Source organism: Schistocerca americana, chromosome 5 (assembly GCF_021461395.2).
Source record: "Schistocerca americana isolate TAMUIC-IGC-003095 chromosome 5, iqSchAmer2.1, whole genome shotgun sequence".
Lineage (NCBI taxonomy): Eukaryota > Metazoa > Arthropoda > Insecta > Orthoptera > Acrididae > Schistocerca > Schistocerca americana.
The window spans coordinates 333,543,162-333,560,489 of NC_060123.1; the positions used below are offsets into that span (position 1 = coordinate 333,543,162).

General features: G+C 43.7%; 1 protein-coding gene across 1 annotated transcript in view; it reads right to left on the reverse strand.

Annotated features, from left to right (window-relative positions):
- Positions 1 to 11,130: 11,130 nt before the first annotated feature.
- Positions 11,131 to 17,328, reverse strand: part of LOC124616352 (cytochrome P450 6k1-like) — a 32,932-nt gene continuing 26,734 nt past the window's right edge. Inside the window, exon 4 of the mRNA XM_047144661.1 lies at positions 11,131 to 11,309. Coding sequence (XP_047000617.1) covers positions 11,131 to 11,309 — 179 coding nt within the window. The remainder of the gene's footprint in view (positions 11,310 to 17,328) is intronic.

Sequence of the window (17,328 nt, forward strand, 5' to 3'; positions counted from 1 at the left end):
AGAAAGATACGTATTTTAAACTTCGTGACAGATTAAAACTGTGTGCCGGACCGGAACTCGAACTCGGGACCTTTGCCTTTCGCGGGCAAGTGCTCTACCAACGGAGCTACCCAAGCACGACTCACGCCCTGTCCTCACAGCTTTACTTCTGCCAGTACGTCGCTTCCTACCTTCCAAACTTTACAGAAGCTCTCCTGCTAACCTTGCAGAACTAGCACTCCTGAAAGAAAGGATATTGCTGAGACATGGCTTAGCCACAGCCTAGGGGATGTTTCCAGAATGAGATTTTCACTCTGCAGCGGAGTGTGCGCTGATATGAAACTTCCCGGCAGCCTAGCGGTTCTAGGCGCGACAGTCTGGAACCGCGCGACCGCTACGGTCGGAGGTTCGAATCCTGCCTCGGTCGTGGATGTGTGTGATGTCCTTTAGTTAGTTAGGTTTAAGTAGTTCTAAGTTATAGGGGACTGATGACCTTAGAAGTTAAGTCCCATAGTGCTCAGAGCCATTTTGAACTTGTGATAATATGAATTTTGCTGCTGGAACTGACCAAGAAGTCACTAGCTAAACAAAAAGACATTGATACGTCGCGTGGCTGGCACCGGTACTTCTGTCCCATCAGTGTCGTCTTTGCTTTCGATTTTCCTTGGGCCGGCCGCGAGTCAGTTGTTCACTGCGGGTCCGGCTATTGAAGCCTGCAGCGTCGAGGCACCAACTGACAGTGTGGTCTTTCGGTAGCGAGGTCCTACAGAGTTGGGAGGTTGGCCTTACTTGGTGCGCACGCTCATTCCGCGTGTTACAAGTGGGGTGACGTGGCCGGAGACGGCGGGGAAGTTGGGTTCTGGCACGACGCACAGTGTTTGGTTTTGTGCTCACCACGCAGTGAACGTTGAGAAGAAGAGGTTGCCGGAGCGTCACCTGAATTAACCGTCCGCCTGCTCATCTGTGTTAGTTTGGTCCCGAGTGTGCCAGGGCAAGTTAAGTCACACATGCTAGGATAACGGGGCTTAGGCATTCCACCTTGGTTTCTTACTACTTGATAAAGGATCTGCAGATATATGTAAGGAAGACCGGTGGGCTGCTCATAATTGTGTGACGGTACGATTATGGTGGTGCTAACCATGCTCTTGTACAATCATCTATACATTAGTGACGAGTGACGAAAGGCAGTACTGTCTCGTAAAATCACATCATGTATCATGAAAATAGTTCTCGGTATTGTCATTAAAATAAACTCAGCTGTTACTATCGCATGGTGTTATGGTGTTTAAATGAATGCAACTTTCAGAGTTAAAAATCTTTTTTAGGCAAGCTTTCCTGTTTTAAATGTTATGATTTTAAGTCTTGTGTAGTATGAATGCGTAAGTGCAAGTATGTTGTTGTAGTTGATTTATGTTTCAGTTACGAGGAGCGCAGTGTCATTCTCTCCGGTTCGGTGGGGCATGGCTTCAGGGCTTGAAAACTTGGCCGTTGCTAGTGGAACTGTGATTCGTATGACCGGCTCCATGTTGAGGCCCTCTTCCTCGGTCACGTCTTTGAGTATTGTGTCGCTCTTTGTTTTTAGCTCTGTAAGGTCGTTAACCTTGGTAGCTCGTTCCTCCACCACTCTGGCGAATGTAGTTTGGGCTTGAAGTATGACTTTGATCCCGTAAGGTTGAGTGGCACTCTGTCATTAGTGCCTGATCAGATTCATTAAGGCCCCGCTTGGTTAATTGCCCTTTTTTATCATTCAGGATGTTATTTGTACTTTGTGTGTGAGTTGTAAAGGTTTAAGTGTTTATAAAGCAAGGGTTTCTGTGTGTATGTTACCAACCAATCTTCAAATGCCAAGGGTCTCTTTTATTAATTGTTATTGTAATTAGTGTTTATCTGTACTGCCATCCACTTGATTATTCTTTAGTCAAAAGTTTGGGCACCGGCTGCCTTCAGTAGGGAGCGTTAAGATTTGAGAAGTTGCCTTTTTATTCCTTGAGTTTTGTAATATTTATTTACGTTGTTCCTTTGGTTTGAAATGTTATTGTAAAGGAAAGTCATTTTATAGCCTAGTCTTGCGGGTTGGAGTTTGACAAGTTGGTTTTATTAAGTGTTCGTGCCAGGAGCAACTTTAATGCTTTACACATTGGTTCAAGTAAATGTTCATATGGGTTTGAAAAAAGCTTTATTGTAATTAAGGTGAGGTTGTTAAACTTTGAGGTTGTTAAACTTTGAGGTTATTAAACTTCAAGCTGTCTTGTATTAAATTGTGTAAGGTAAATATAATTGTTTAACACAAGCTGTGTGTGTTTGATATTATGGGCCTGCTGCTTTTTGTGTAATGCTAAGATGCAAATGCGTGTCCCATACGTGGAAGAGACGCACTATAATTTTGTGAACTCCTGACTACAACAGCAAGGATGACCTGCTGTAGTCCTAAGTACAACACTCAACGTAAACAACCCACAATAGATACAAAACAAGCCCTTAGAATGAAAAAAACCTCATGATCGTTGTGAAACATATTTGGGAAGCAAAAAGTGTCCGATGTATGTAGGCACGGCTGATTACACAGCTTTACTGCAATGATTCCCAACTTTTCTTAAAGCACTACCCCTGAGTGCAATCAGACATTAGCTAGTACCCCTACCTTAGCCCCTCCCTTCCCTCACATTATCATGAACTTTAGCACCTAACTAAACTGTAGAATGAAAGACTTCCTTGGAACGCCTTTATTTTTAAAATAAATGTGTGCGTGCGTGCTTTAGAATGAATGAAGGAGGAATTCGTCATGCATTACAAGTGCTAGACACACCTTTCCAGAAAATAAAGCAAATTAACCACAGTGAGGCTACACACTTGTTACAAAACGTACTTCTCCTGAGTTGCACCCCTGCATTTTGGCACTTACTTCACCTTAACAACCCCATTTAAAATCAGATTCAGATGTGTGCACTGTACTCAGTGCACTTCTTAACTGGCTGTTAATGCTTTGTGTCTAACCACTGTAATAATAATTATGTACGGCACTATAGTAGCACTTACGTAGTTACTGCTGTGTCGTGCCATAATTAGTTTAAATATCTGTCTCGAAACGATTGATAAAGCAATTTCTGGACTACTGCAATTAACATCTAAATTCTACAACTTGGAGAAGATATTTTCTTGAGATATTTAGCATTTCTTACATATATGTATCACTTACGTAATCAGTGATATACGGGACAAAGCACAACATATGTGTGTAGTGAGTGGAGTATTTGAGGAACCTGTAACCTTCACCATATTAATGCTGCTAATTGAGAAATAGTAATTATTGCGAACTTATATAACCAACTTTAGTCTTACAAAATTGTGACAATAGTAATGATTTTTTGAAAATCTCGTTTCGTGACTGAAACAGTATCGAATCGTTCGTTTTTACCCCTCACAAAATTTCATTTGACGCCTCAGAGAGGAAGTACCCAGAGGTTGGGAACCACTGCACTACAGGAACACGTTATGAAACCATTTTCAGGCTACCACGAAAGAGGTTCTTGTAGAAGACAGCACAACTAAAGACACTAAAAGCGCTCGCAGAATAGTGGAGAACAGTTTTGGATTGTTGGCTTCAGCGCTTCTTGTATTTAAAAAACCACTGTTGCTACTTGTGGAAAATGCAGAAACAGTTACCACAACGTTCTTTTACCTTCATATTTATTTGAGAAAAAGCTCCACTTCACAACCACTGTACTCGCCTCAAGGAACATTTGACACTGACACAAAAAGGGAAGCATAATTCGTGGATCATGGAAGTTCGTAACCGAGAATGATATTGCCTCAGAGAATTTACAACACAGACTACAGATTGTCAGCTTTAGAAGCAAAAGAAGTACGGGATTAGTTTATGAGGTCTTTCACGTCACATTAAGAATGTGTGTCTTGGCAAGATCACTACTAACGTGTGCACAGAAACAGGAAATACGGATTATTGCAATGAAACGAAATGAAAACTTAAAGGGAACCACACACACTTACACGTGTGTATCTATGAATTAAAACCATCCTATTCCTGTGAATCATTGAGACTGACATGATCAAGCTGTTGTTATATAAATTCACTAAATTTTGTAGTTTACTTCTAATGTCCCACAACTCAGCCGAATTATGATAGATTGCAAAAAAAGAACTCATTTTGTCAATCGTCTACTAGTCCGTGTCGCATCCAGCAAGCCGCACGGATTCGCGGACTATCGGATAACTGGCGGCAGGGGACAAAACGTCCTTTATTGTTGACAGGCGGCGCATACTGCTGGCAGAAATTTGCCTAGTGAGGCATGCGATGAGGCCGCACACATGTGGCATGTTGCCATGTGTCGCCCTGGTCGATCCGCTAATTGTAGTATGCGTCATAGCTGCATCCCACATGTTGCCCAAATGTTGCCCCTGTGGAACTGCGCCTTTACATTCCAGAGGACAGTCCTGCACTGCAAACACGCGGTCGGGAGGTTTACTCGGCGTTGCTGACATGCCGGGCGCTGATTCGACAGTGACTTGACAGAATGTATGAGTTCCAATGACGCAGAAAATGTCGTGTCACCGCCAGACACCACACTTGCTAGGTGGTAGTTTTAAATCGGCCGCGGTCCATTGGTACATGTCGGACCCGCGTGTCGCCACTGTGTGATCGCAGACCGAGCGCCACCACAAGGCAGGTCTCGAGATACGGAATAGCACTCGCCCCAGTTGTACGGACGACGTAGCTAGCGACTACGAAGCCTCGCTCCTTTGCCGAGCCGATAGTTAGAATAGCCTTCAGCTAAGTCAATGGCTACGACCTAGCAAGGCGCCATTAGTAACACTGCATGTATCTAAAGAGTCTCACTTGTATCGCCACAATCTCCAGATGTACCAAAAGGATGGATTAAAGTTAAGTATTCCAGAAGCTACGTACTTTTCTTTATAGCATTCATTACGTATCCTGTTTCAGACCTCACACACCCTGCTTTGGCTTAGCGCGTGCCTTTCGGCTTCCTCTCATTGTGTCTAGGCTGTCTTGTCTAGACACAACAGAAAATGTTTCTCCCTCTCACGCACACCTTTTGTCTGTTGTAAAATGAGACAGGCTGTCAGAACGCTACTAACCAGATGCTCTCTATTTTCTACCGAGATTTCATATACCAATGACGACATGTGTACCATAAAAAAAATTCCATTGTGGACGAGGCACGAACAACAGCGCACTTCATTTCAAGGTAGCGCCACCAACGTAAGGTAGTCGTTTCTTTTTGAAGATAAGCTGTTTAAAAGCGCAGTCTCACATGCACTGCTTGTACGTAACTCCGTACTGCCTGAAGATTTATGTCACTCAGACCATTGGTTTGCTTTCTCAAAAGACTCAGTTTGGAACTTTCTACTGTGAGTATAACTTTTAGCCTAATGCTTTGAAAACACGCAGCCTGAGAAACAAATGGAAGCACCCAGAGAACTTGCTCGAATATCAACGTAACTTCGTTCAAGTACACGCCACTGGCGGAGATGGTAAATGACTAGAGTTGTAATTACCTGTGACAGCTAGAACGTCCAATGGAGGGTATGAATGTTGTTCGTGTTTGGTGTTGTTACAAGAGCTGATAGAGCGTACAGAATGTAACAAAAAGGTATCGCCAAACTTCCACGAAACATTCTTCACACGTAGGGGAAGAAACTACACTACTGGCCATTAAAATTACTACACCACGAAGATGACGTGCTACAGAGACGAAATTTAACCGACAGGAAGAAGGTGCTGTCACATGCAAATGATTATCTTTACAGAGCATTTACACAAGGTTGGCGCCGGTGGCGACACCTACAACATGCTGACATGAGGAAAATTTCCAACTATTTCTCATACACAAACAGCAGTTGACCGGCGTTGCCTGATGAAACTTTGTTGTGATGCCTCGTATAAGGAGGAGAAATGCGTACCATCACGTTTCCGACTTTGATAGAGGTCTGATTGCAGCCTATTGCGATTGCGGTTTATCGTATCGCGACATTGCTGCTCGCGTAGGTCAAGATCCCATGACTGTTAGCAGAATATGGAATCGGTGGGTTCAGGAGGGTAATACGGAACACTGTGCTGGATCCCAACAGCCTCGTATCACTAGCAGTCGAGATGACAGGCATCTTATCCGCATGGCTGTAACGGATCGTGCAGCCACGTCTCGATCCCTGAGTTAACAGATGGGGACGTTTGCAAGAGCATCTGCTCGAATAGTTCGACGATGTTTGCAACAACATGGGCTGTCAGCTAGGAGATCATGGCTGCGGTTACCCTTGACGCTGCATCACAGACAGGAGCGTCTGCGATGGTGTACTCAACGACGAACCTGGGTGCACGATCGCCAAAACGTCATTTTTCGGATGAATCCAGGTTCTGTTTGCAGCATCATGATGGTCGCATTCGTGTTTGGCGACATCGCGGTGAACGCACATTGGAAGCGTGTATTCGTCATCGCCATACTGGCGTATCAAACGGCGTGATGGTATGGAGTGCCATTGGTTACACGTCTCGGTCACCTCTTGTTAGCAATGACGGCACTTTGAACAGTGGACGTTACATTTCAGATGTGTTACGTCCCGTGGCTCTACCCTTCATTCGATTCCTGCGAAACCGTACATTTCAGCAGGATAATGCACGACCGCATGTTTCAGGTCCTGCACGGGCCTTTCTGGATACAGAAAATGTTCGACTGCTGCCCTGGCCAGAACATTCTCCAGATCTCTCACCAATCGAAAACGTCTGGTCAATGGTGGCCGAGCAACTGGCTAATCACAATACGCCAGTCACTACTCTTGATGAACTGTGGTATCGTGTAGAAGCTGCATGGGCAGCTGTACCTGTACACGCCATCCAAGCTCTGTTTGACTCAATGCCCAGGCGCATCATGGCCATTATTACGGCCAGAGGTGGTTGTTCTGGGTACTGATTTATCAGGATCTATGCATCCAAATTGCGTGAAAATGTAGTCACATGCCAGTTCTACTACAATATATTTATACAATGAATACCCGTTTATCATATGCATTTCTTCTTGGTGTAGCAATTTTAATGGCGAGTAGTGTATGTTATACAGATATGTGCCCGGAAACGCGTTATTTCCATGTTACAGCTCAATTTCTACAACTCTGCAGTACATTAGTTATGAGAAACACACACACGAAAAGAACATATCAACACAGAATGAAACACTTTCCTAAACGAAATGTTCAAAATGCCATACATTAGCGTGGATACACGCCTCAACTCACCCTCGCAATGGAAAATTTACAATCTGATCACGTTGAAACGAAGCCTCGTCCGTGAACAGCACGTTTGCGTTGAAGTGAGGATTGACACATTGTTGAATGAACTACTTGCAGAACTGTACACGTGCTGGAAAATCAGTTACTGATAGTGTCTGCAAACGCTGTACTCGCGTGTCCTCGGTTTTCATCACATTTACTTGCGCTACTGATATATTCTTACCACATGACATACCCTATAACCAATGTGTAGTATGATAATTGCCAAGAAGGAGAACTGACACGTCAATGAACGGACGGACTTCATAATTTTGTGAAAAAAAAAGTGGTGCGACGGAGATACGTAGTCCGACACCATGACCAGACTACCACGACGCCGCACTTCTGCCAATTCGCTCTTGAGCTTGGAGCGTTCACTATTTTGCTTCTTTTTTGACAGTTCAGTACATCTTCTTCTTGTTTTCATGCTTGATCTGTGTGCAGTTTTTGACTGGGCTATCTTACCACTTAAATGCTGGGGTGGGGTGGGGGGTGGGGGGCGTGCGACGATGAGTTCCCCCAGTAAGAATCAATATTTCTATGTGGCTCTCACTAGCCTTTATGCTACCACCATCCCCCAAAACTACAGAAGCCTTATCAATTCAACCCCACGTTTTACGATCGTAGCTTGTATCTCTGCATACCCAAAAGTTTACCTCTCATTAAAAGTTCTCACGTGCACTGCATCTCACCTACCGTATTTGTCCTTCCTCTCCTACATGTACCTTTTACCGCCTTTTCCTGTTCTAAATTTGGTTGATATCTTCTCACCATTTGTACATCACACAAAATTTAAGATCAAAATGCCATTGGCTGCCCAGCCCACTTCATTCCTATGCTGCATCCACTCCAATATTAACATGTCTCTCCTCCCCCCAGCTCCCTATATCCCTATGCTTTCCCAAGGGAACTTCAAAAGCCTTTCAGTCTCAACACGTCGTGCTACTACTTAACCTACATTACCATCTGTAGTCCTAATCCCCATATCCCCTGCCTAGCTCAAGGGCCCAATGCTCTACCAGATTTCTGATCAGCGTAATTTACCTTTTTTCCTTTTATCAGCAACCACTAACTGATAAAATATTTCCCAGTCCTTTACCGTTTCCCCCGCTCCCAGACATAGAGATCAATCCATATTGCCCCCCATTTCTGCATCACTCTTTCCTACCCTAGCAGCACTTTTTTTAAGTTAACGCAATAGTTCAAACACGTCTTACAAGCTGACCACTGAATGTGCATTTAACCGCGTTATGGGCTTGATGTTCACCTTTCCACATACTTCAGTTATACATCAACGAGCATTAGCGAATTTCGCCATACCCACGGGTGTCAAGACATGCATATTTACTGATGTTGGTCTGGCAGCTGTCGACGGCCCAGGAAGTTTTGTGTGCCCTGAACAGTGTATGGTATTTGTCCCACAGTGGGTCCTGTATAGGATTTAGTGTAATCAGATAAATAAACGAAAATTCGATCACGAAGACACCTAGAGTCCATCCGTACTGTGCACTGCCTGACGTACACATGAAGCACCCAACAGGGGAAGAGAAAACGAAATTAAACTTCACAGGTTGAGAGATTATGTGAAACTATTTCAATGATTAGAAAATCGAGTCAAATTTACAAAGAACTTGGAAGTTCCAGTGTGACGTTATGCGGCCTCTGGCTTGGATGCATGCTGTGATTCTTATGGGACGGGTGTCACAAAACTGTTGTATCCCCTCCTGACCCACTACTTCTGTAAATGGATCTTACGTCCTGGATACTGACATGGACGCAATTTACGGATAAGTTGGTCCCATACGTGTTCTATCAGGGCAGTTTGGCGATGTTGCTGGACACGGAAGTACCTCAGTATCAGGTAGACAGGTGACAGAAACACGTGCTATGTATGCACGAGCATTGCCCTATTGAAAAGTTACCCTACGATACTATCACCTGAGAGGTAACACGTGAGGACGCAAAATATCTGTGATGTACTGTTGTGCCGTCAGAGTTCCATCATTCACTACCAGCCGTGACCTAAAGTCATAAACGATGGCTATCCACACAGTAATGCAGTAGTAACATCGCTGTGCCTCTCCAAAAAGTTCGAAGAATGGGATTTCTTCGCAGCTCGTCGTCTTACGCGCCGACAATGGCCATCGGGGGCAGTGCAGGACTACGTTTATCGCTGAAAATGCGACGCCATTCATCAGTTCATGATTGCAGGTATTGCCACCACTCTGAATGCAGCCTTCGTGTTGTGGTGTTAACGGCAGGCTATGCACAGGATGGTAATTCCCTAGTCCGCTTGCTGCAAGTCTCCGACCGATGGTGCGAGTTGGCACAGAATGTTTGCACAGGATCCATTACCTGTTATCCGATGGCTGGGGCAGATGTGAAGGGGCTGCAGTGCACCTGGTGCTCAATACTGCGTCCTCTGTTGTTGTGCTCAGTCGTGGTCGATTGGAACCTTCACGATGAGAGATGCTCTCACATTCTCGTGCAGTCTAACATCGACCTACTTTCACATCCGAAAGCCCCAAATATCTGGATATTGCACGGTACAACCAGCTGTCCAAATGGAGACCAACAGTAAGGTCCGTTCCAGACTCATTCAGGTGCTGATAAAGCTGTCTCACACGTATATGCGGCCGCACAGTGTCCTTTACATCTCTCGGGATCTGACACTTCACGTCCCTTATACAGGGTGCAGCAGAAAGATCTGGCCAAACTTTCAGGAAACGTTCTCACGCCTAGTGGAATAAAAATGGTTAAATGTGCATCGGTCTGGAAGCGCTTTATTTCCATGTTGGAGCTCATTTTCTGCTTCGCCTACTACTCACATTAACCGTTGGAAACACGCAGAAACGAACTCTTTTTGCTGGAATGTTCGAAATACCCTTTTGATTACGTTGAGTTGGAATGTATAGTAAATTGTCATTCTTAGGTCCACCAGCAGTGTTTGTTACGCCAGTGGAACGAAGGTAATGTTAACATGTGACGTTGCTCGTGCTGATATGCAGTTAACATCGATACTCTACTAGCATCAACTCTTCAATGTTCATCATGGACTGTGCAAGCACAAAGAATCAGCTGTTTGCTGTTCATCACGGACGTGTATTCCGGTACAGTGCAATGGAAGTGTACACGAATGCGAAGCTAGCAGATGCCCATTGCTGTACGGATTAGAAGGTGGTAATAGCCATGGCGCTCAACGTCGGTATCTGGAGAGATTTCCAGAACGACTTTGCAACGATAGCAGTACGTCTGAAGCAAGTTATCGGCGTCTTAGCAAGCATGCAACGTTGAAACCTACTACTCGTGACTGGGGGAGGACTAGAAGGACTAAAAGGACGAGAACACCTCAAATGGAGGAGGAACTTTTTCGTGTAGTTGACGACAACCATAGTATCGGCGTAAGACAATTAGCTGCACCAAGTAACGTTGACCACATGACTGTTTAGAGAGCGCTACTTGAGAATTTCCTGTACAGTAGCGTTTACTCAATGAATAAAGTAAATCTTTACACACATTACATAATTAACTCACAAATGACAAGAGCATGATACGGCATGACAGACCAATCATATACAAAGAAGAAAAACAAATGAAATGTGTTTCCTACCCACCGACTCATTCAAAGAATCATTTCGCTTGCAGTTGTAACAGAAAGCCCAGGAAGTCATGTTATGCGAGAGTACCTGTCAACCCGTTAATATAGGCAGGACCAAGTGGAGAGGCACCGAATCGTGATTGCACAGACACCTGCGTCTAAGCAAATACTGTCGCAAAGAGAAGACTGCAGCGAATAGTTTATATTAGTAGAAGTTTTTTTCAGATGATTAGGTCCTAAGAACGCTTCTGTTGTCATTTATTCTGTTTAGCTCTTGCGGTGTAACGCAGCTGAATCCCAGACACCGGGTTCAGGATGAACGAACGTGGATTCATAGTGAGCTCCTTACCCATGCCTGCTCGAGGCTCGATGTTCAGCTGACTAAGCGGGCTAACCAGGCCGATTTTTGTCTGCATGATGCCGAACCGCATACCTGTAAAAGACAGAGATACACTTAAAAGACTTAAAAATACACTTGTGTGCTGGAATCAGCCTAACACGCTTGTTCTCTCTCTCTCTCTCTCTCTCTCTCTCTCTCACACACACACACACAGATCTACAAGAACTTTTTTATTTTGATTCAGGCATAATTAACAATTTAATGTGGAGTAAACTACGTGCAATAAACTTTAGGAAATTAAACACTATCCCAGCTTAAATTGGCTGATGGTGAGGTTAGTCTGATCCAGCATCGCTCTTTGAACTCTCCACACTTCAACTAACACATTTTTTATACTAATATCATTTTTATTTCTTTTTTTAACTAGTTTGTCTATTCTGTCGTAGTGACGCCCTTGCACAGAAGGTTCTCGGAATTCTGAGCATTAGTGAATTAGTATTGGAGGTTTGAAATTATGCTTAATTGGGTTTATATATCAGTGAACGCAGTCACACATTATGTCAACTATTAATTAAACGTTGTCATAGTCATACCACAAATACCTTTAAAAATGGTTGTTTCATGAAGGAAAAGTTCTCGGATGAACGGCCGGTTCGTCATGGTTGACCAATTTCTAATTCAAATGAGCTATCATCAGGTACGCTGATGCTATCGATATTTGAGAAACGTCTGACACGACGAACTGCCTATTCGATCTATAATTTTTCCTTCATAATATGTGCCGAAAAGACTGAAGAAATTTACGTTCAGTTTGTCCTAGCGCTTTCTTTTCAAACAGCTGAGCAAAACTGAACATACTCAGACATTACTCTCTTTACTTATTCTGATCAATACTATACTGACACACAATATTTTTAGCGCAACACAATCTGACTTTCAATAATTCCTACAAAAGAATGGCCCTGACTAACATTAACCTATACGTTTCACAAATCACTTACCTCACAAAAATCTTCGTTACTCGAACTACTGCAACACAGCGAGCGCCACTACTGCCGGCAAATAAAAGATTCTAACTACTGAAGGCACTAACTACTGATAGGCATAGTTAGCAAATGAAAGATTTTGATAGAGAACAAACAATGTATTTACCTTAATAGTGTTCAAAAGTCATAATATATATAGCAGTTCATGACATCCAGTCTTACAAATGTATTGTCTCTGATGGACACACGTCCAGATCATCCGCTCTCAGATTTCTGCCATCTCTCTCCCCACATCCACCACTGCTGACGGCTCACCTCCAACTGCGCAGCGCTACGCGCTGTTCACATCCAGCTGCCCAACACTACAATAGCAAACAACAATGCTAACCAGCCACCGACTGCACACAGCACAGCCAGTGATTTTCATACAGAGCGCTACGTGGCGTTGTTGTTGTTGTTGTGGTTTTCAGTCCTGAGACTGGTTTGATGCAGCTCTCCATGCTACCCTACCCTCTGCAAGCTTCTTCATCTCCCAGTACTTACTGCAACCCACATCCTTCTGAATCTAATTAGTGTATTCATCTCTTGGTCTCCCTCTACGATTTTTCCCCTTCACGCTGCCCTCCAATGCTAAATTTGCGATCCCTTGGTGCCTCAGAACATGTCCTACTAACCGGTCCCTTCTTTTTGTCAAGTTGTGCTACATACTCCTCTTCTCCCCAATTCTATTCAATACTTCATCATTAGTTATGTGATCCACCCATCTAATCTTCAGCATTCTTCTGTAGCACCACATTTCAAAAGCTTCTATTCTCTTCTTTACGTGGCGTTACCAATATAAAAACCTAAACAGCCTACTTACAGCTTCTGAAGAAACTGATTTGCTCTGTTACTGACGTGCCGATAAAATACACTTATTCCAAAACGAAATCTCTCCAGCAAATAAATGCAGAACCATTTCAACAAGCGGCTGACGCATCGTAGATATAGAGTAACGGCCAAAAACGAATGAAAATATGCTTTCCAGTAACTATAAAAAAGGGAATGAAATGACAGGCATTAGCCTGTCCATCATTAACAGCTTTCCCTAGTAGTGGAGGTTGGTAATGTCCGCACGTGCGTTGGTGCGTGACTCAAAGGTAGACTATTGAAATGCTGCTAGTGAAAGATTTTTTCATCGTTAATGTTAGGCCAATGATGGTAGGAGAGGTGGTGACGTAGAGTTCCTGGTGGCCAGACTTTAGGTCAGTGACCTGGGGCAGCCTCTCACAGGATGTTGAATATGTGCCACTGTTGACGGAGATCCGTCCCACGTAGGGGACGCCAAACTTAGTGGGTCCCTTCTTACTGCCCAAGGCAAGTAGCCCCTATTCCGCATCGATTTCCAACCTCTACCTTCCTTTTGTCCATAAAAACTCGAACACAGCTTTGACTTTGCAGTATCAATAATCAATGCTGCTTCTAAATAAATTCTATCCCATATACTGCGCAATAAAACTATTTGAAAAATAAGACGATTTCTGTAGTGCTTATCAAGCAAATAACAGAATCTGGGAGTTTTCCCTCCAACAAATACAAGATTCACACACATCTTTGACTAGAAAGTGCCAGGTACTGCTTTGAGCCGCCACGCTCAGTTGCCCACAAGATGACTGTTTTTCTCTGCGGTTCTCTCGATAATGAATATAGGTGAACTTATATAATTGTTAAGGTATTGTGCTGGAACTAAGTTTCGTTGGAATATGACAATACGTTACAAAACACAGTCTTATTGGATGTTCATCAGACTTGAAAACCGGCTCAACCAGTCCGTTAGGGTTTCATCCATTAGGGAGTGATCAACAGTAAGGAATGGAATACCCGAACCACTGCACAACTTCAGTTTGCCACATAAAAAACGCATTGCCAAAGCGAAGTCAGCTGCTAGGAAAAAATCCTAGCGTCAGTCGGTTCTAAGCACGGACCTCGGGCTTTATACTCGACATTGCTCGACAATGGCCCATTTAAAGGAACTATGACATGATAAAATACAAGGCATGGGACTTGAAAGGCGACATTTATAGAGCATACGCATACAAAGCAATATTGTCACATGTTTCACTTTAACTGCAAGATTAATTCATGTTAGGCAAATTAAAATTGTGCATAAGCTCCCCAGACAAAATATTACTCGCCGCACTAAAATAGCATACTTGTTTTGGAGCGCTGCAGATGATGTAGAACTGGTAATACTCTGCCACTGCTACTTTCTATTATAAGCGCAAACAAAGTTGACATTCGGCGCGGTAGCTGATGGGAGCGACTGTAAAGACATTTCCCATTAACTGTCGCTCCCATCAGCCAGCGCGCCAAGTGTCAACTTTATTTGCGCGACTAATACCGCTTACGTAAGTTGTGTCAATGATGTAATGCGTGTTTGTCGGGGGAAGCGAGATTGTGAGACTCGGTTATGTGGAACCAGTGTAAGAAGATGCATCGACGTGAAAATGCTACATAACGGAATATACGAAGCGTGTGAGAAAAGCAATGAGACTGGAAACACTGTGAGCGATCTGGCAATGCTGTGTTATTCTACATGTGTAGACCTGTGTTCATCTCTTCCAGATACACAGTTCGAATTTCAGTTCCGTACAGCCATCACGTGATTTTTGAGACCTCCATCAAAGAACTAGTGTTTTCGTTGTGTGTTACGAAACTGAAACTGCGGAATTTAGAGCAACGTTAGGCCATCAATTTTTGTGTTGCACTTGGAAATTCCGCGAGTGTCACCTTCTAAAAGTTGAAATAGGCCTATGGCGAACATTCCTTATGAAGAGCACAAGTTTTTCGCTGGCACAAATCATTTCTGGAAGGCCGAATACACGTTGAAGATGAACTTCGCTCAGGGAGACCTTCAACTTAACATCGAACGTGTGCGTGCTCTTGCGAGATCGGACAGACGTTTAACAATGAGGATGATGTGTGACATCTTGAACTTAAACACTTTCACCTTACACCAAATTTTGACCGACGTTTTGCACATTCGAAAGGTTTGTGTCAAAATGGTGCCGAGAGACCTCGTAACTGAGCAAAAGGACAATCGAAGAAACGTGTGCATTCTAGAGACGATTGCCAATGACCTCGAATAGTTCAGGCGCGTGTTCACAAGTGATGAATCCTGAATTGTTGAGTACGATCCTGAGGCAAGCGGCAAGATGAGGAGGGGCTCACTGAGACGTCACCTCGGCCGAAAAAAGCTGAAATAAGCAAATGAAATATCTGAACAATGCTGATTTGCTTTTTTTCACAGTACTGGTATCGTGCATAAAGAATTTGTTCCTCAATGATAAACTGTCAATCAAGTGTATTACAAAGATGTCCTTGAAAGGTTCAGGAAAAGAGTGAATCGCGTGAGACCAGACATTGCAGACAAGTAGATACTGTGTCATGACGACACCCGATTTCACACGGCCACTTCCGTCACGGAATTTTTGACCTCAAAAGACATTGCTGCTCTTCCACATACCCCTGTTTACCTGATCTGAGTCTTCGTGACTTTCGTATTTTCCTAAAATTGAAAGATGTCTTAAAAGGACGATATTTTGGAACTCTGGAGAACATTGAAAAGAACTTGACCGATATGGAGGCCCTACCAGTTGAAGCCTTTCAGCGTTGCTGCCAAGACTGTGAAAAACGTTTCCCCCGGTGTATAGCTGCCGAAGCTATTGAAGGGGACGATGTTGTTGTTTGAAAAAAAAAGGGATAAAAACTTTGGAAGATAAAAAATCAGTCTCATCACTTCACACACCTCGTAAAACTGCTATCGTGTTTGGACGTGCTGTGCCGTTTTTAGCGTATTATCGCGGGCTATCCATCGTGTATACAAGGAATAGCGCATCAGTCGCAAGCACGTAATACAGCGTAGGAACAGAGGTTGGCAATATATGCTAACCGACAGGAAAACGTGTGTCATGCTCTTCCGATGACGATTTCAAACGCGTTAGAAACTGCTCCTTTCAGTGAATGTAGGCCTCTCCCAACCAGTTTCCGAGCAATCACTGCGGAGGGAACGGCATGCAGTGAACATTTGGAGACGGGTAATTGACTAAAGCCCATTGCTCATAGCGCCAAATAAAGCTGCACGTCTTCAGTGGGCAACCAGCTCTGTGGATGACTGAAGGCGTGTAGTGAGGTTCGAGGGTTCACTATTTTGTCTGTTTTGAAATGACGCAAGGCATCGAACGCAGCGAAGGCCCAGTGAGACGTTTCAGCCCGCGGTGCGTGTGTGGTGCAGTTCAGGTCTGAGGTGTTTTCGTGACATTTGGAAAATGTTTCTCGTACCATGACTCGTTCACGTTACCGCGAACATGAACCAGGGTGCGTCTTTCAACACTCTCAGTGAACAAATGTTACCTTTTCTCGACGTTTTCGTACGCAATGTTCTAAGGACACACTCGCCTTCCAAGATGACAACAGCCCAGTTCACAGAGCTGCACGCATGTGTTCGTGGTTTGTAAGACACTCAAGCATCCTACGGCACCTCGAGTGATTCGCTAAATCACCCAGTTTTCGTCCCATAGCGAATGTCTAGGACGGTCTGAAACAGCGGATAAGACGTAACAGTCGCAGTTTGATAAATCTACTGGTGGTGGGAAAAGCCGGTCGGTTCAAACCGATACCGGTATTTCAGTTTTGAATAACTGGTATTTTCGGTATTTGCTTCGTCTCAGTTATAAAATGTGTTTTTTTTTCTTTTTTTTTTTTTTTTTTTTGCTAGAACAGTGGAAAACCCGAAACATCAATTAGCTATAGCAGCATTGCTAATTTTTTTGTTTTTAAAACGAGTAACTTGTATTTGTAAAATTTCCATTGGTTTGAAACGTTCCATTATTATAGAAAATAGGAAAAGCAATCAGTGCTATTTTAATAACAATGCCGACAGAAGCGAGCAACAAGCACAGGGCATGAGAATTGGTACAGCAATGCTGAGACAGTAAAGTCGCTATTGCCGCGTGTCCTGGCTTAAGGCATGAGTGTACGTGCAGTGATTTCTTGCTGTCGTCAAGAGCTCTCCGTTTTTTTGTAGAATACCACCAACACTAGCCTGGAAATATTTTTACGAAGTGGCGTGGCGATGAAGTACAACG